The sequence below is a fragment of the Oxyura jamaicensis genome, chromosome 1 (genome assembly GCF_011077185.1).
Source record: "Oxyura jamaicensis isolate SHBP4307 breed ruddy duck chromosome 1, BPBGC_Ojam_1.0, whole genome shotgun sequence".
In the NCBI taxonomy this organism is placed as follows: Eukaryota; Metazoa; Chordata; class Aves; order Anseriformes; family Anatidae; genus Oxyura; species Oxyura jamaicensis.
The window spans coordinates 52,512,362-52,533,065 of NC_048893.1; the positions used below are offsets into that span (position 1 = coordinate 52,512,362).

The 20,704-nt window shown below is 40.4% G+C and overlaps 1 protein-coding gene across 7 annotated transcripts in view; it reads right to left on the reverse strand.

Moving 5' to 3' along the window:
• Positions 1–20,704, reverse strand: part of TNRC6B (trinucleotide repeat containing adaptor 6B) — a 117,528-nt gene that overhangs the window by 66,858 nt on the left and 29,966 nt on the right. The window contains exon 1 of one of the 7 annotated variants that reach the window (XM_035338800.1): positions 7,358–7,469. The exons of the other annotated variants lie outside the window; for them this stretch is intronic. Coding sequence (XP_035194691.1) covers positions 7,358–7,362 — 5 coding nt within the window. The 5' untranslated portion in view covers positions 7,363–7,469. Of the gene's footprint in view, positions 1–7,357; positions 7,470–20,704 lie in introns of those variants that run through there. 7 annotated transcript variants of the gene reach the window in all.

Here is a 20,704-nt window from a genome sequence, read left to right on the forward strand (position 1 = left end):
AGATTTTGTTTTGATTTCCCTACATCACACTACCATCGATGTATTTCCATAAGATGAAGCAATCATGAATACAGAAGCAAGGAGACTATACTGGTTAGCAAGCATTGTTGCCAGGGTAATCGAGATCTGCTCTGAATAAGATTACTTGACACAGGTAAAAACAACAACAACTAAATAACCCTAATGCTTCATTCACATTCTCTCTCTGCACCATTTGGTCTGGTTGAGATGTATCAAACTGAGATAATCTGAACGGTACCTGAATAGGAATGAAAAATGTATTTGACTTTGTTACACAAATATATTTAATTTACCATTACCATTAATATTGCTCTAGCTGACTTCTGAAGCACCAGCTGGAGCCTTCTTTTACTGTAGTTTTAAAAAAGCTTTTGGGGTTTTACATCAGGTTAACCAACCATTCTTACAAGCAGTTTGAACTTGGTCAACGTTTAGATTCCAACCACTTCACATGAACTTGTGATCATACCCACAAAGAAAAGAAGAACTAGATATGACATGTATAACCTAAACAGGATATCCTCTATTTCCTTACAGCGTGTTTTTTTTAACCAGTTTAAAATTTTAATATTTGCCATAAAAGCTCTTTTGAATGAGGCAGTGGGGTAATAACACTAACTGTACCCAAGTAAAAGCAGGGAAGCGTTTATTTAAATAGCATGAACTAGAACACCAATGAATTAGTTTTGAAAATTTGTACGGAGATCAAAACATATAATGATTATTCTCTGCTTTACAAGCTGACCAGCTCTTGAAGCAAAAAAACACATATGCAAGTTAGGAAAGGAGGCTAGCTAAGTTTTGGCTCCTTCTGTCTATAGAAGTATCCGTTTCCATTTTTACTGACCTCAAACTCTCTGCATTAAGAGGCAGAATAGCCTGGAAAGAATCCAGCACAGGTAACCAGGTTAGAATTTCCACACATTGAAAAACCAAAATTCACCTGGTGTGATTAAATCAATTATTATTCCTCTGAACTGACCAGCAGAAGACTGATGGCAGTCCCAATGTATATTAGCTGGCACAGTGACAGCAGTCTCACTTTCCTTGATGAAGTTCTCAGTAGTAGTTCTTCCTCTTGCCTAAGAAAGCTGTTTGGCAGACAAATACGTCTAGAGTATCAACTCAGAATTAGTTGTGTTTTAAATCGGATCCTCAATCTAGTAGAACTGTGCAAGTGGAATTATATACAATTAAAAAATACAAATGCTAATTAAAGAGCTTCAACAAGAACCCTAACACGGCTACACTTGAATTCTAATGTTCAACTGCCGTGTCTTTTACTACATACAGTAAAATTTAAGCCAGAAAAAAAGCAGAGGAATCACAGAATGCGTATTTTAAGGAAGTTTTAAGTGACATAGGACACTACAGCCTGGAGAACAGGATGGCTCAGGCATCAAGTTCTCAAATACAGCCTGAATTATGACAACACATCTGTGTGTATTTGCCACAGAGCACACATAAAATGGGACAACTGAGCTGAACTTTAATTAATGCTGAAGTAGCATTAACAGAATATATATGCAACCTTTCCTGACTTTATATAGGTCAACTAGCCCCCAAAAACTCCGTACCTGTGAAGGCTACTGTGTGTACATACCTAAACAACTAAATTCCAGCAGTCTCACTGCAGCTGAAGTCATGCGTATGTTCATATACATGGAGATTGTGGCAAACAGCCACTCTGAAGTTCCAGACGGACAGTAGTTTATGACTGTTCTGTGCTAACAAATGCTGTGCTTCAAGAAAAAATAGTGAGAATGCTAGAAGTGATTCTTCCATTGTTCTGTTTAAAAAAAAAAATACTTCTCCAACTCATAAATGAAGACAATGTTCTGCTCAAGTTGAATTTGGTTTTCCGATTCAGCTGTTATACATGTATCGATAGTTTATGAAGCCCCAACTATGTTTACTAAGAACATAACCTTCACTTATTTCATAATTAAAGTATGCGTGATGAAGTTCTGTGTACTCTTAAGGAATTTAAAGAACGGCCACTTTCAATTAAATATATTCACGCCTTTCTGCTTTTTAGTTGCTGAAGTAACTCTCCTGTTCAAAGCCCATCCAACTATGATGGAGCTCAGTGTCAAAATCATTGTTTTCTGGCACAATTTACAGTTGCTTATTCATTCTCAGGTCATTTATAAACCTATGAAAAATAATAAAACTTCTGCTTTTTTGCATTTGCTAGACTACCTTCTTCTATTATGTTTTACTTGCCCTACTTGAAATACCTCAACATTTACTGACTTCCCCTAATACTCAAAATGCTCTGAAGTTAAGGTCTTGCAAAAGTACCATCCTAAAACGAGTGACACTCTCCTGATGGCAGGTAATAAAATAGAACGGTATCTTGATGCTTTATTTTCGTTTTGTCGTTGTAGTAAGTTCCAAACCTAGATTTCACCGCTAAATCCCATTTAACATAAAATGGAATCAATACATGTTTTGTATTTTAATGACTTTTTTTTACACCTATTAGTATCTAAGTACTTTTAGATCATTTTCTTTGCCTACTGTACAAAAGTCCATTTATTAAGTTCAGACACAAATAGTAGTGCAGAAAGAAACAGTACTCAGCTATCATGCTTGTTACCTGCTGTCTTCAACAAGACTCCCCTCCATATTTTCTCTCCAGGGGTATCGGCATACATTTTTCCATACCACGCTTAACCCTTGGATTTTGATCTGTTTTGCCTTTACGTATCACCTGTTTTATTAATGCTTCTTCTCCTGGGTACCTGAAATAACTCCAGGGTTCATTTATTGGTTTATGTTTTCCCACACAGCTAAACTGGCTAATTAAAAGCAGTTCTGGAACTAAAACATTTTAGAAATAAAATCAAGGTTTGTCTTTAAGTTTGCCCATATTATTGTATCAAAATATCACTTAACCTGTTCTTAGAAATACTTTTCAGAAATTATTACAATTATAAGTACATAATTATAGTAGCAGCAGAGCATTTCAGCCCTGAACTATAACCCTAGCTTGTGCTATACAAACAGACAGAAAAATATCCCTTAAATTGACAATTATCCATAAAGCTTTAGGAACTCACATCAAAAGTGTGTGGGTTGCACTACATATAATAAAATAACTGGGTTTACATATATGCCTGCTGCTCCAAACTATGTATGCTCTGTCTCTGCAAAAAAATAAACCTGGGTTATCAGCATATGCACAATGGAGAAAGTATTTAAGCAGTGAAAAGCACTAGATGTACAGCTTTGGAGCTGGAATTCACCACAGAGAGAGGGGCACCATTTCTCGTGTCCCTCAAAACAATTACGGCACCACCACCAAAACAAGATGGAAATACTTTCAGTATATATTATTTTTCATCTCCACTGTGTTTCCACGTTTGCCCTTGATGTTGAAATGGCCAAAAAGGATTCTTCTGACACCTAACTTTGGATAGTTTGTTTGAAACAGATTTGAAATATGACACATGTAATCATACCAGAAAAATTCCAGTGTTACATTAGCAACTAAATCTGCTCGTTCTTGAAATAAATACTGAACTTGCCTTGCTTTGAGCATCATTAAATCTTCATATTCACCTAAACTGAAGTTTACATCTGTTTATCAAGTTAATTCTGCTGCAATAATTATAGCCAAATGTTTAAATGCAGACATTTAAGGTCTAACCAGCTTCCAGCAACATTCTTCTAGGTGGAAAGACATCTCACTTTTGCCCTGCTGTTACACACCATCCTTCCCAAGACTTTCAGGAAGGTTACACTGGAAGAGGCTTCCCTGGGAAGTGGTCACAGCACTGAGTCTGCATTTGGACGGTGCTCTCAGACCTGTGTGAACCCAGGAGATGGACTCAAGGATCCTTTTGGGTCGATCCTAACTCAGGATATTCTCTGATTCTGTGGTTATAAAAGTAGAATTCAGATACCCACACCTGATCCACCAGTAGAAAACCCCAAAGCACAGCTTTTTAGAAGCAAACGTCCTATGCATCTTATTTTCCTGCTTCAAAGTTTGAGCTGTTCAAACAGGAAAACAGCAAACTGAGGCAGCTCTTCAGAAGGAGACAGGTTTCTTCTCTATCGATTAAAGCAAAAAAAAAAAAAAAAAAACACCCCTCAAACTTTACAAAACAACTCCCAGCTGAAGCAAAGAAAATACCAAGTCAACACCTTCCATCATCAGCACCGAAAGGAAAGTAACTCCATTGATGACCAGAATTCAAGAGGTCTGCGGTCTGCTTCAAGGTACAAGCCACAACACTATCTTGCTGGGAAAGGTACCGATAAGTACCGAAAGGTACCGATAAAAATTCTCTTCTGACAATATGCTAACTCATACAGTGGATTTTCCTAAGTTTCTAGATTTGGATGCTTTTTTTTCTCTACTGAGTCATTTAGTAGCAAGAGACAAAAGTCTCAAAAGGTTAAGTTTAGCTGAAACCAGCCAACACAGAGGGTACGATCTTATGAAGTTTCTTTTTTTCCCTCCTTCCCCATAGGAGATAAAAAGGCTAAAAGACCTGCTGAAAGCCAAGCATACCGATTTTTCAGACACTTGTTTTCCCTTCCCTCCAGGCTCCTGTATACTGAAGCTCAATGGTAATAAGGCTTTTCTCGTCAATTATTTCTCAAGACTCTCAGATGTAGTGCACAAAACTCCAGGGGCTCTGCTGACTACAGATTTCACTGTAGTTTTCAACCTACTAGAATAGTCTGCCTCGGAAAAGGACTTTCTGATTCCTGTAGATACCAATAACAATCGTCATAGAAATGCAAACAGGAAAAAAAACACACTTACAAAGCCACTGTCATCGCCGTAAACTGAATGAAGAAAAAAGGCTCCTTCCCTCCCCATCACTGCTGTAAGATTCAAATTGAGATGTAGGAATTGCAACTCTTGAGTCAAGTCCTTCAGAATGGCCCTAAATCACTTTTTGTTCCCTTTGTACTGCAGAAACATACCAAATGCAAACTGTATAGAGAATTGCCTAGATTTGGTCTTTTAAAATCCTACCGTTTTACAGGCTGCAGTCTTCAACACACCCTGTGCTAACATTTGATAGGTCAAAGATATTTGTATGAGGGATAATTTGAATTGGTCCTTCCTATTCAGAATGTATTGTCTCAGGAAGCCACTCAAAAGGACTGAGACTACATATTGGAATCACTTCTACTCCTCTCAGTGATTTTTGTGTGTGTGCTGTTTTTAAAGCATCCATGGCAGCTTCTAGTTATGAACAATAGGAACAGTTGCAGGTACTATAAAATATAACTTGAATATTGTTGAAGTAGAATACAGGACATGAGTATTTATGGGATTTGACAGCATACAACACAGACAGTAATGAATGAAGGCAAAAAAAAAAAATACACAGGAAGGGCAACTACTTTTCCAAAGCGTAGAGTCTGCGAAGGCCAAGTCCTATCGCCTTGCCAACCCAGAACCAAACTCACATTCTCATTCCTTCCTCCGTTCGGCCACCCTAGGCTGTAACTAGCATCACGTGAACTACGTAACTGATATTTCGATCAAGCAATTACCAAAACTAAAAACACTATTACCTATAGTGGTGTATTTGAAAACTGCATTAATTAAGTTTGTCGATCAACAGGTATATTCAACGTATTCTGTCTACGTTAGAATCTCTGTTAAGCTCAAAAAGCCTTTGAATAACAAAAGGAGATTCAGTCATCAGGCTCAGGCTGCATCAGGTCAAAGACAACATTTTTATAATTATCCTCCCACACAAATACATACTAATAGAGCAAGAGGGTGGATTCCAATAAGTTCGTTAATCCTAAGAAGGAATAGAGTGTGTTATTTTATACATGAACTAGGTAATCCATTACATCTGAACTATAAGACGAAAATTTGAGTGGAGTTGTTTTTAATTAGCTTTCTCTAATTTAGAAGAAAAGCTACCTTTAATTTGCAAGAGAAACTTAATATACTGCAGAATTACTTCACGTACCTGCTAGCCAAGAAAACAAAACCGTGATATGAGACTACAAGGAATGCTTGATATACCTTCAGCACATCTGTCTCCTCCATTTGTATTTAACTGTGTGGACGCGAAGCCATGAAGAAACATAAAATATGACCCTATCTTGTAAATTTCTGGAGTTTATCTGCTAACCATAACCACGGCACACGTACACCGCAATCTGAAAGTAGATTCACATGACTATTTTCACAGTTATTTGCTGCTTCGACATCCAGGGAGAGAAAAACGGCAGAGCCGAGACCCACCAAGAAGAGATGAAGAATACCGTAGAGCACGGCCGAGAAATTGTTTCATTGAACCCCACAGAAGGAGCATTACATCACACTCCTACAATGCAGGGGGAGGAGCCTGCTCTCAGCAAGCTTCGCCTATTTCCCTTTAATTTTCTGCTTGGTTCTGGAGGGAGATGCAAAAATAACTCGGGGTTAAATCGCTACTAACAGAGTGGTGGTGGTGGGGGGGTTAAAAAAAATGCGAGAAAACACCCATTTGCACCTCCATTTGCTGCTGGCGAGAGGAATGCTTGTTTTGTAGGGGAGCCCGAGCCCACAAGCCCCCAGCAGGCTGCGTGCCTCCTTCCCTACCTGCCGCACGTTGCCGAGCCTCGGGGGGGCTCCGGGCACCGCAGGACCCCCGGGGCCAGCACCGACCGGATCCGGCCAGGCTGGGGGGGGGGGGGGGGGGGGGGGGGGGGCCCCCCCCCCCCCCCGGCGGCCCGCCCCCCCCCCGTTTCCTCTACCCCCCCCCCCCCCCCCCCCGAGGGGCCAGCCCCACGGCTCCGGGGAGCCCGGCCGGTGACATTTTGCACCATCGGCCGCCTTATTTGACGTGGGGTTTTTGTTCGGTTGCTTTTGTGTCCCGTCCTTACCCCCCCCCGGAAGGATGGCCTGCTGAGAACACTTCCCCATCTGTCCCCCCGCCGGAGCCGGCAGCAGAAAGAATGCAAACCCGGTGCTCCCTATGCAAATTTTTGCAGCAGATTTAAGAGCTTCAGGGTGGTGTGGGGAAGAAATCGGTCTTTAAGGAGGCTCCGTTTAAATAAAACGAGATTTTCTGTACTATCTTGTACTTGGCCGGCTTGGAAAAAGGCGAAAGATCGGCTGCAATTTGCCTAAGTGCTTTTAATGACGAATCTCTTCAAAATCTAGGCTTCCACGGAGACGTCTTGCTAAAAAGCCCTAAAACCCCTCTCCAAGTGCTCTACACGTAGAAGCAGGCGAGGTATCTGCGCTAGGAAAAGAGCCCTCTGCAGAAGCCCGGGGAAGAAGGCTCGGCTCGGGCTGCTCCAACCCTGCGCCTGGGCAAAAACAAGCAGAACGCCACCACAAGAGGACCGCGCCACTAACCTCATAAAGTGCAGCAGTGCTTAAATCCAGCGAGTTGAGGCATACGAGGTGGAAGTGGAAACGGAAAGAGATCCGGGGCTGAATTTCGCGTCTTTTTTTTTTTTTTTTTTTTTTTTTGTCGTGCGGTGCGTGTGTTTAATTCCCCCCCCCCCGACTTGCAGCGCTCAGAAAGCAGCAGCAGCAGCGGCTGTGTCGGCCATTTTGGCGTGAGCTCCCTCCCTCGCTCGCTCGCTCTCCCGCTCCCTCCCTCGCTCTCGCTCTCTCTAAAGGAAGCGGCGCCTGGTGACCTTCACATAGGGGCCCGGTCACGTGGCGCCGGCCGCCTGTCAATCACGCCCTCTGCGCCCGCCCCCCGCCTTAAAGGGCCAGCGCCCCGCCGCCGAGCTGAGAGCGGCTCGGCTGCTCCGCCGGCTTGTCGCGCAGGGGAGAAGAGGTTGGGTGTTACAACACGGCGAGCAGCCCGACTTCTGCCCAGAGCCAGCTACCATGAAGGCAGCCAGTTGCGCTGGCAGCCCCTGCTGATGCCCCTCCAGAACATCAGATGTAGAATCACAGAGCCATCGGGGCTGGAAAAGCCCCCCAAGACCACCTGGTCCCACCATCCCCCTACCACCATCACCCGCTACACCACGTCCCCAAGCACCACGTCCAACCTCTCCCTGAACACCCCCAGGGACTCCACCACCTCCCTGGGCAACCCATCCCAGCGCCTGACTGCTCTTTCTGAGAAGAAATGTCTCCTCATCTCCAACCTGAACCTCCCCTGGCGCAACCTGAGGCCATTCCCTCTAGTCCTATCACTAGTGACCTGTGAGAAGAGGCCGACCCCCAGCTCCCACACCTCCAACTTCCACAGATGAAGTCTCCGACAGCTGAAACAAAGACCCCCAGTGCATTGCAAACATACAACATGTCTAGCCATTGCTGTCTTCACACGTTCAAGGTCACGTAGGCAAAGTGGGAGACCTGCTCCTGTTAGCTGACCAGGTACCGGACACGTGAACCAACATGGTGTGACAGAAACGTGCCCAGAGACACCTGACAGCAGCTCAGCATGCTCACCTTCGTATCAGACCCTTAACATACAGGAATCTTTAATTCTGTAAAGTTAGAAAGCCATCTTCCCCCATCCCCAAAAACAAAACAACAACAAAAACATTAGCAGTGAAAAAAGACAGCATATATCACAACTAACTTGAAAGAGTCTAAAGGGGAAACTCTACACAGGGATGAATTTTGGGGAAAGCTGCACTTCTTATGAATTTGACTAAAAATCATTAGTACGTATTATCATACTACAAAAGTCCTTGGTTAAACATGTTATAAAAAACATCAGGGGCCTATAAAAGGCTATTATGGCTCAGTTTTTGACATGTCTTGCACTAGCTGCCTTCATGGCAAGGTGCAGAAACTCTAGATTAGGGATTCCCCCAACAAGAGATCTTCAACAGGACTACAGACTGTGCTGTAACCTCCCTGTGTCTATTTATTCTCTGCTGTGCCTAAAACAGAGCAGAGAATCAGGCTGCTAGACGTTAACAGTCTGCAGAGCTTTGTGGCAGGGCTAATCCAAACACTGCAATTTAAGAAGTGTGGTGAAATCTCATTTGCAGCAAGACCTGAAGAGAATAACATAATTGCTCTAAGTATGTAAAGATAAAACCCAAACCAACTCCATCAAACGTTGAAGCTTCATGTCCTATGCAAGTGGTCACACCAAGTATGAGAGCATGCACTAAAGCTACAGATAATTTTACTCCCCCCTCCCCAAAGCCAAATTGTTTTACTCAGACTTATAAATCCTCTTAACTTCAGTAGGGCTTGCCAGCTCTCCATTCTGAAGTCCTGGAAGCTTTCAATTCAAGGAGTTGACAATACTGTTAAGTCTTTAAGCAACAAGCACTCAATTGAGTTGCTGTGTATCAAGTGTAAATCACTGCTGCAAAATTTCATCTTGCCCTTGTTCAATAGGCAAAACTTTTAAAAGCACAACACGTTCTGGGGGGGGCAAGCAAATAACCAACAAATAGAAAACAGAGTATGGGCAATTCTTAAATAACTACAGCACTGATAAAACACCTTGACTAATTTACCATTCTGTTAAAAACGTTTGTCTGTGGGCCTAAATTTTACCTTGATTAGCTTGTCTTCCAGAAAGAACTGTGGATTCCCCTGATGAGGTGAAAATTACCCACATGTTGTCTCCAAACAGTATTTGGAAGCAACTTCAGGACTGTTATTTTAGTATTAAAAATTCAACCAAGCCACCAACTGAAACATACTTCACCGTATATCTGTTCCTGTTGGCATATTGGTTAAGTCTTGACTACCCATGGCACTGAAAAATAAGTTTTTTATATTATTGTTTCAATGCAGCATTTCTCCAACCAAAACTGTGGAAGGAGAAGCAGCAGCACGGCGGTTCAGAAAACCGAGTAGAGCATAAAAATACAGAGCATATACAAAACTCACATATCCCTTTTCAGAGGGCAATTGCCCTTGAAAACCTAACCATTAAGCTTTCTGATGCTAACAGCTCTGTCAACAGCTAGTGTTAATTGGTTATATCCTTGTTATGTACTACAAACTTACTTGATAATAAACACTTCATTTCTAAGCACCTTCCATCTGAGGATCATAAAGCACCTTAAAAACTGTAATGATGCTTCAGAGTGCTCCTATGAGGACGTGATCCAGCCTGAGCAGACATGCACACTGAACACTTACAGTTATGGATTCTGTGTCCTCACCTCAACTTAGGAGGGAAGCGATTTTTTCTAATTCACATTGAGGTGCGTTTTGGTTCTAGTTAAAGTCGATCGTTTCTGATGGCCTTTTGATACAGAACTAATAAATTTGGCTTCAACTGTATGTGCACAGCGATGCTGCAGTGTCCAGTAGCGGAATGATTACATCAACTATACCTTCTAGCTGTCACGTCAAAAAGGAGATCTGCTCCATCCCATCTGCAGATCTTTACTCAATTTTTAAAGATTCAGGTTCATTCTGTCGTTATGCAAAACTCCCTGTCTGTAGGGCTGGCATTTTGTTGTGGTTCAAAAGTCCTATGGGTTGATGCCATCTTACTTATTTTGAAGGCTGAACCTCTACCATCCTACAGCCCTCCACCCACTGGGCCTTCTACATTGCCCGTATTACCTGGGGCAACAAATTTAACACTTATTTTTTCCCCTACTATGTTATTCATAGCTGATGCTATAGAAGTGAAAAAGTCAACTTGGCTCCGCCGGACATAATTCCTCCGCAGAAACCTCAAATATTAACAAGTTTCTCATAGTACAGATGCCTTCTCACCAACTGTCATTTTTTCTGCTGGTGAAAAATTTGCTTCCTAGAGTATCAGAGGCAAAAAGACAAATCCCAAAGTGAACTGAGGCCTACGTGTCCTCTATCCCACTGCAGCTCATCAGTTAGATTCCCACAGATCGACCTCAGAAGGCTGGTGGGGTAATGGAACAGGATGATGGGAGGCTGATTCCTCCCCAGCCAGTCACCAGCGCACCAACTGACCTGGATTACCACCCTAGGAAGCGTCAACTTCATCTCGTTTACTACATCATGTTAACAGGGTTTGGAAGGGTCACTTTGTCTTTCCTGAGATTAAGTTAAAAATGTAAATTTTAGGGTAGGGACATGCATGCACATAGTTGCACGATGTCTAATAATAAACAGTAAGCAGATTAATTATGGAACAGAATTATGAGTCTTAACTATTCCTTGTGTGCTCTGAAAATTACTAATTTCAAGAGAACAATTAAAAGCATTAGGTTAAAATCTGGGTTTCAAAGCATCTTGCTTCCTCGACTGGTAGATGCCTGTGTCAAGTTCCTAGTTGCTCAGGTCTAGATAAGGGACAGTTATTAAAAGTTTAAGTTGTTTTCTTCAAACAGAGATGCTGAATGCCTACCACTTCTGGAAAGTGAAGGCAATAGATAAATCTGGCTGTATCAACTATCAACTTTTTTTCTTTTTGAAGTCTTCAAAGCAACTGCACATTAAGCCGTTGTTCAAGAGAGATAGCCTCCCCTCTGTAGGAGTTCAGACTTTGAAGTGTCAGAGCATTCTTCAAGGACAAAATACTCAATCCTAAGGAAAACTATATTATCTCCCCTTCCCCCTCTTTAGTGAGCAGCGAGACATCTGATGCTGCAGAACTGTGAAAAGCAAGTTAGCAGGATTCATTTTTATTAACTATAGTAGCCAAAGTATAATGTAAATTCTTTCTACAGAGAAAAACACCATGACGAAAAGTGACCGACACAGGAAAAGTTTGCACAATTTCTGAAAAGGTTACAACCGCTTTTGCAAAGGCGCTTATCAACACATTTTAGGAACGGAGTATATTTACACCATCAGTATTCAGAGTTTATGTTCGCACAGTGGTCTGGAGACTCAGTAAAACTCAGTTCTCGTATCTTGCCAGGGACAAAAAGCGTGTGAGATCTGGATAGTTCATAGCACATTAAGAACTATTTACGTCTTCAAGGCCAAGACAAAGTTTTGAATCTATACACTGATGAAGCGTTCACAGAAAGATAACTCGGAAGGAAAACTTCATTCACAGAACTTAGCAAACACCCACTTTTCCACCTAATTTTTTCCTCAATCTGCCACAATACTTTCCCTAGCTGTGTGGCCTATAAATAATCCATCGCTTTGCTTCCACTTCTTCAATCTCCTCAAATGCCCTTTCCGAAGTGGAGACAGATAAAGCCTTCTATCTTCCTTGTAACAACGTTGTTCCACGAACAATGAAACTAAAAGCTCATTTCCTACGAATCTCTGCCACACACCACCGAATCTCTACTCTGCCCCGCTAATCCCAGCATCCTGCACAGCCAGCTCTCCTTTGATGCCAAGGCCCTGCCAGTACACAAGTCCTGTGCAGATCTCTTCCTATAATTGTTTTGCACCCTCCCAGCCCAGGCAGAAGATAGCATAGGCTGCAGCTAATCCCAAAGCACATATGATTAACAATCCACTGTCATAAACAGAAAAGATTTTGTTTTGTCCTTAAGCCCTTCTTTTAGTGGAAAGTTAATTTTGCTCTCTCTTCCAGGCAGCCTGATGTTTAACATACTGGCAATCGTAAGTGGGCTGTCATTTCCTACTCTAATGCTTCACTTCAACAAAACTGGACAAGACACTGCAAACTTAGTGGGAAAGATAGACACAGGAAACAATCGGATGAGACTTAACTGCAGGAAACGAAACAATAGGCCTTCCAAAACCTTCTCCCGTTCAGCCAAGTCCCCTTCTAAATGCTGAATAAGTTTGTGTTTTTTTTTTTTTAAATTGCAGAAATCATTTATACGTACATCCCTGCAAATTATGGGAGTACTCTGCACTAACACAATGCACAAGGGAACTTTTGCAGATCAGAATTCTTGGAGTTTAGCACTTCATTACCTGCTATTATCATATGAGTATTATCTCATATGATAAAAGCAGGTTCTTTATTATCTCAATACTCATATATATTATATGAGTATTATCATCTCAGAATTCTCACTTTCAGAGACTATAATCCTTTTGTAATGGGTTTCCATCTTTGGTTTCTAAAATCCTACAAACTGTCAAGATATCAATGAAATATGAAAAGTTTATCAGTTTTATCCAATCTAAAGCAGCAAAAAGACAATATATATTTTTTTTTTTCTCCCAGTATTAACACGTTCAGGGAACTCCAGCCGTATGTACAGCAAGCTGTTGCTTTCTAATGGTTGTTCAGGACACCTGAATTACCATGCCAGTTAGAGGATTGATTTAACTGACCTTCCGTGAACAATAGCTGTTGCGCTGCATTTCAAAAGGAGTAATAACCTCATTGGTTAAATCCTTCCCTCCCCTCTGTTTAAGGCTAGAAGCTTTAAACAAATTTAAACAACTAGCAGCAGGCATTAGGACTGGAATATTTAAGGAAAAACTTATCTTTCATGTCTACAAACACCCTACTGCAACAGGACCCCCTTCCTTGTATGGAACCTTCAGACACGCCTCTACTGAAATTCAATATATCCCTTTTCACTTTGGCTTAGACTTTCCATGTAAAGCAGATTTCTCACAAATATTTATGCGAAGTCTCAGAAAAGAGAAGCAAGATATTTGGACTGAAAGTGATGGTCTTAGTCAACCCTCCCCCCCTTTTTTTTCCTCTGCACCTAAAAGGAAACTGTTCTGCACTTCGCTTTTTGTATATAGCTATTATTTATCTACGGTGACATGGACCAGTAACTCTCTGCAAATTGTTCTAACTTGTCTTTAATTTTAGTGGGGGGAGTTCAGTCACTGGCCCGGAAACCTCTGAGCAAAGGAATTTCTGGCATCTTGGTTGGAGCTGGCACCAACCCATTTGCCTTTGTTCTCCTTAAAGGAACCATAATACGGTATGTTAAAGAAAATAAAAAGAATAACCAAGCGAACTGAACATCTCCCCTAAATAATTTGCCTTCATGTACAGCCCTTGAGTTTGAAATGTCAAAAAGGGAACAGCTAACTATCCATGCAGAAAATTCTACAAGCTGTACTGCTGTCAAATGCTCAGATGCATGCATTAACCTAACTCAAACCAGTACAATCCCCAAATATGACTATGTTGATGAAGTGCAAAGAGCTCAGCAGATCTATCAAGGCAGGAGTAGAAGAAATTATCTCAGCTTTTCAGATCACAGCATGTCAGAGGATGCAGTTTAGGAGTTCCAAAATATCTCTGTAAACAAGTTTTTAATTCATACCATGCTGACCACAGAGAGCAGTATTTTAAGTCACACAATGCATGCCCTATCTTCCACATGGAGAAATGAACCCCATATTTTACAATAATGGATGGTCACTTCCTGACGGCTCTGGATGAGATCAACAACTTGCAACCACGTTTGAGGACTTTAAGATAATTTATCTTTTTTGTCCTTTAACTTCTGGCATCTGGAAGCCATAGCAGATAGTCACCAAGATTTCTATTTTCTGGACACAGGAAACAACAAGAGAGCACAAACCCGAACATAACATAGAGCCATTAGTGTTTTTCCACTTGCCCTCTCCATCTGCTTGAAATGAATATTCAACTTTTCATCTGGGTGTCCATGGAAAGAATACAGAAGAGTTGATGAATGTATTTATTCTTTGGAGAGAATTTAGAATTAAAAAAGTAAGTTTGGGGACTGTAATTCATACACATTTATCATGCCACTGGCTTCCTCTAACAATCCAGAAAGAGAATCCTTAGCAAAACCATGTGGCACCAACTTGGTGTAGATACCTCCGATTTTTTTCTGAACTATACTTTTGCATTAGTAATACAAAGAAAACATTAATTTAGATGAGGCACAGAATTATCTTTGTCACTTACATAATTTTTTCTTGCTGTTCTTTAAATCTGTTTCTATTATCTGTGTAGCAAGAACTTGCAGCAGGGCATACTACATTTTAAAGAACAAGTACAAAACTATTCCAATTTCTGTTTTGATTAAAAACATGCTTCCCACTGAAAAAAGTTTTCAAAATTCTTTTCAAAACCAAGACAATTTGCAGTAAACTTCATCATTAATAAATTCAATCACATGAGGTTATATTCAAGTTTTACATCTTTACTGTTGATTAAAAAGTCAATCCCAGCAACTTGAGTGGTCACCAACTTTTTAGCTAATACTAGTTCTTGTTTACATACTACGCCACTTTTTCCTCAGCAGTAAATACCTCTACAAGCAGAAATACTTTTGCCTCTTTACTTTGTGTATCAGTTCAATGACAAGCCTATTGAAAAATCAATGTATCAACAGGTAACTGAAAAGGAGAATTCCTCGGTTTTACTCCTTCCATTTTACAAACATAAATTGGAGCACAAAATTTTCTCTTTCAGAAAGCATTTCAAAAAAAAAATATATTAACCAGAAATACATTTGATTTAATCGATGGAAAATACTAGTTTTGTTTAAGGAACTTCTAAATACTTGCACTGAAGACGAAATCCCTGGAGGACATGCACTTGTAGGATAGCACTCGAAGTTTAAATTATTTTTTATCAAAATATAAAAAGTTATACTAAGAGGATCAAAGGTGGGGAGAAGAAGGAAGAAATCATATTGTCCTCAAGGAAATAGCAGTACAGAGGCAAAAAGGTAGAACAGTTTCTTTAAACTGCATTTCCTGCCAATCTCAGGAACTAACTTTGTAGTATGTGTTCTTCTACATCAAGGTGGGGGACAAATCACAAATGGAACATTTAAGGAGCACTGTGGACTTATGGCATTCTCTATAATATTTAATGTCTATATTTAATACAGACATCATACCTGTTAAGTTTGTACATCACAAGTATGTGCTTGTGAAGGGCAGCATAGAAACAGATCTAAATAGGTTTATTTGTATTGTTTGTCAATGTTTTATCTAAATTTCTAACCATAAGAACGTTCACAGATCAACTCGTAAGCAACTCATCTCTCTCCTGTGTAAGAGGCCACCCATCAGTTTCTATCTAAGTAGCAAGGGAAAGCTGGAAGGAGAGCAATTTCCAGGCATCCGTATAAATGATGCATCAGAAGGCAGTTACCTCAGGAAGCTTCTGAGGAAGCATCAGCCTAGGAAAGGGGGGGAACATCCACTAGTCAACCAAACCTAAAAAGGCTTCTTGGACAATTAACCTGATCTTAATAGTGTTTGTAGCTAGTTTAATTCCTGAAAAGGGACTGTAGAGCCTGGGGTAGAATTTGTCTCTCAAATAAAGAGACTCTGGGATTTTAGGAATTTAGTCAGTACACAATTCCTCTCTGCTTCAAAGTACAGTAAACTGTACAGTAAGTTTTTGTTAGCAATTAGAATTACTACTAAATTATTAATTAAAATGGGAATATATAACACTGTCTACTCTGGATATTTTGCAATACCGTATTTATAAATACCAGCAAACTGGAACACAAAATACATTTTTTTTCTTGGTTTGGGAAGACAACAAATATGAAGTCTCTTGATCAGATTATACTGCAGAGTTCAGAAGCAGGTTTTGTGAACTTCCCACGTAGGACAAATACAGATCTTAGAAAAAACAACAAACTAGCCTGGTCTTACCAGAAGACATCTGGAAGAAAACACTGTAAAATCCCAGGGAAAAGAAGTGTCATACTATTGAAATGTAGAATGCATACCACCCACAAATCTTTTCTTCTCTCAATATTCAGCAGCATGTAGGTTAAACACATGTGGATAGTAAGCGGGAACTTTACCTCCAGAGCTGACGTTTTTCTGTGTGATCTTATATGTTATTTTCTTTTTTCTCAAGTCATCTAGCTTCTGCTTTTCCACATATTAAGAAGATACTTGTTAAATGACAGCATACTAATGGCGTAGGTTAGCTGAGGTACATGAAAAGCCAGTATCTGCTCATGACAAAGTAAGACACAATGCTGTATGCTTTGCTGCCTCTTAATACAAGGTTTGAAAGAAAAATGAGTGAGTAGGTGAAGCAGGGTAACTTTTAAAATAGTGAAATGACAATTGAAAACATTTTCCAGCATTTTGAAGACTAGCTTGCAGAAGAGAATGTCTGATTTTTAATGATTTTTGCATAAAAATGACTAGATTTTTGCATAAAACCTCAGACTAGAGTTTTCCTGTGAATATCTGTAAGTACAAAAGAAGAAAAAAAATAAGCATAACACTAACTGATAAAGCATGGAAGAGAACTGATGGAACCATTAGCATTTAAAGTGCTGAAATCTTAAGTATATTCTGCATATTTTTGTAGTTATTTTGGTCTGAAGTAGTGTATTTTAAGAATTGCAAGCCAGCTTTTTCAACATTATTGACTTAACGGTCTTATGGCTAAAACACAGCTGCTCTCCAGCTAGAGTTCACTGCTGCCTCATCCATTACTACCCGCTCCACCGCACAACAAAGGGCAGTGGTTTTCTGTGCCTCGGGCCCCTCCCTTACGTACACAGGTAGAGTTGCCTTCGAACTCAAACTTGTCGCACCACAGCATCACAGAGTAAATAAAAACACTTGCACAGTATGTAGGTGATGAAAGTATTCCTGAATCCTTGCCTAGATATTCAATTTTTACCCCAAGCGCTACTTTTGTGGTCTCCTGCCCTCCCATATCCTTTCAGATCTCCAAGGATGTAAAAGGAAAAAAAAAGTCAAAGTCAAAATTCTCCCACTCGGATGCCAACACCAGAACTAGTCTGAATTATTACTAGAACTGGAGCATCTTTTAACACAGTAACAGAACCACAACACCCTGTAACAAAAACGTCTAGCATGGCCACTACATACATAGTGCATATCTCAGCAGTGCCTTGTTTAGATGTTGGACAGAAGACTTTGGGGGGGGAGGCGGGGGGAGGGGGTGGACAGACAGTTTTGTAGAGGATTTATCTAATGGGCTACTTATTCTACACAGACAAAAAAAAAAGCTATGACCTTTAATTTTGAACGTAAGTGTTGATGTTTCCAAGGAAGGGCATAATTTGTCATGAATTTCAACAGAATTTGAGCTGACATCCAGATTAGGTACCCCAAATTGGGTTGATAATTTGAATTGGGATTTGGAGGTTACTTTGAAAATACTAGCACGAATACTTTCAAAATCTTCTGTTTTGACTAGCACTGTCAGTAAATTTAAAAGGTATGGAGATACTCGAGACAAATCTCAATACCTTCCATAGTAAGGAGTGTCCTTAAAACAACACGCAAAAACCCTGTTATGCAAGTATTTAGCTACGGTTAACTTTAAATTTGCTAAGAACACGATTTCATGCTACAGAGAGACGCTATGGCTATGGTCCTTCATGGAAATTTAACATGAAAGAAACCCTTCACAAGAACACTGGTGTACTTTGTAACAACACTGGGCATTCCCAGCAGCCAAAGCTGTTATCTTCAGGATATACCGCAGAAGACTTTCTATAGTTTTCAGCATCACTATAAAAGAGTAATAATATTGGTTGATTTATGCTACCGTGGCAGCGAGGCACGTAATATTGGTAGGTTGCTGAAAATGAAGGAAGACAGGCCTATTAACTGGTTCCTTAATTTGACTTACAGAGAAATGCCGATAGCACTTAGTTTGCTTTGTCTTAAAACAAACTAAGCAGGGGGGCCACGGGGAGATCCTTCTGCTTAGTAAACAAAGCTAGAGATTAAGTTTTAGTAAAGACTGAGCCCGACTTTCAGACATGCATAATGGAAGGCTGAAAGACGGACTAATTGCAATAAGGGAAATTCCCGAGTATTAGGATTACTGAGAGTGATTGAACACTGCAAGAGATTGCCCAGAAATGCTCTAGAATAATCCTGAGCAGCCTGATGTAACTGATCTAACCTTCAAATCCCCCTCTCCTTTAAGCATAGGATTGGATAAAAGGACTTTCAGAGGTCCTTTCCAACCTAAATTACTTTATTAGTCTACAATTCCTCTTTCCAGCCTATATGATTTTATGTATAACCTTCTTTAAATTACAGTGTGATATAAGTCCAGGAAGACATTAAATATTTCTTCTCAAGTCTTAAAAAAAGGATTTAAAAGAGCATGACCAAATTTAAAACAATAATTCTCTGATCTTCGCAGCTGCAATCTCTTTTCTGGCATGACTGCAATTCTGTTGCCTCAGAATCCACATAAACCTGTCAAGCCAGGGAAGAGGCTATCCGATATGGCTAATCAATGATACTTAGTAAATGATGATCTTCTCTTGCTATCTTTCTTGCAGTGTGAATCACTTCCAGATGTACAAATTACTTCGGTAGTTGAAAACACCTCTATAAAACAGCGGGTAAGGAATAGCCAACTGAGGTGCATCAGACAGTGGTTAATAGCTTGGCCTATCTTGCAAATAAATGTATGAACTTGGCTCTCTTTTCTGCCTGAATAGCTGCTGGCTCCAGCAGCCCTCTCCCATGTGTCAGTCAAACATTTATATATATATATTTGTTACAAAACTAGTTTTTTTTTTTTTGTTTGTTTGCTTATTATTTCCCTTTCACTAAAAGATGATCCAGGTGTGATCTATTACTTCAAATCTGCAAAGTAACAATTTCTCAAATGCATTGCTCCTCTTCTGGAGGAGAAGCACGGTCCATGGTGGCCATCATCAGCCTCAGTCCTCTGCACGAGTCCATCCATGCACAGGTTTCAGAGTAAGATGCAGCCCTTATTGCTGCACAACCATGCCAGTCATATGACACTGGCACCACGCATGAACTGCAAATCTTTCACAGGACTTGAAACAAGAATGCCCATTCCGTATTTCATTTGTACAAAGGATTTTCAATGGGTAACTTCAAAAATAGCTTCAACTGAAATGACTTATAGTTACGTTGTAAATGACCAGTTTAAAGACCTCATATACCATCTAAAATGAGAATTCCTGTCCCCAAATCTGACAGATACTAGCAGACAAGAGCTCGGTTATTATCCACATTTTAACCAAAAAATCTTGAAATGCTACAAGCCTACAGTAGGTTTGCTTGAGAGAACCATTCCATACAGCAAAATAAAAGTTTTCATAATTAAACCATTTTCTAAGTACCAGAAGGTACACCTAAAATACCAAGTTTTTACCCAAGTCATACTGAGCTGAAATACTTTGTTGCATTCCAGAAATACAGTGCCAGAAGTTGTCCGTGGATGCTGGCTCTTTGTAATCCATTATGCAGCTGTACTTTTGCAGATGGCATTTCACAAGAGACCAATGCTAGGCAAGAGCTGCTACTTCCACTGGAAGCCTCTCAGAAGTATTTATTTTTTTTTATTGCACATTCAAACCTTATTTGAGTCCCCTGGAATGCAGCTAAATACTAAGAAATTGCTGGGTTTGCCTAAGGTTAACCCTTGCTGACTGCTCCAGCCCTCTGGTGCAAGTTAGCTCCCTCACAGGTCAGCTGCTGAAACCGAATCTTCCAAGTGGCATGGCAGTACAGTTATCTAGATCAAGGTATGTATGAAAGGCGATTAAATTAACAAGGACAACTTTTCAGGAAAGCAAATTAGAAATACTAAAAAAAAAAAAAAATCTGCATAGCTGCAGAGAGAGTAACTTCTAGGAAGTGCAATGAACAGCTGGAAAGGAAAGGACACATCTTCTGTAGCTAACGTCTGATTCTGCATTCAAACTTCCTATCTTTTCATTAACAAGCGCCAATTTTAATTCAAATCAAACAAGAAGACAACAGTAAACACACACATACACCAAATCACAGAAGTGTTGAGGATGGACGGGATCTCTGGAGATCATTAACCCCACCCCCTTGCTCCAAGTAGGGTTAACTACAGCAGGTTGCTCAGGGTTGCGTCCAGCTGGGTTTTGAGTATCTTACAGCATAAAGAAGGCA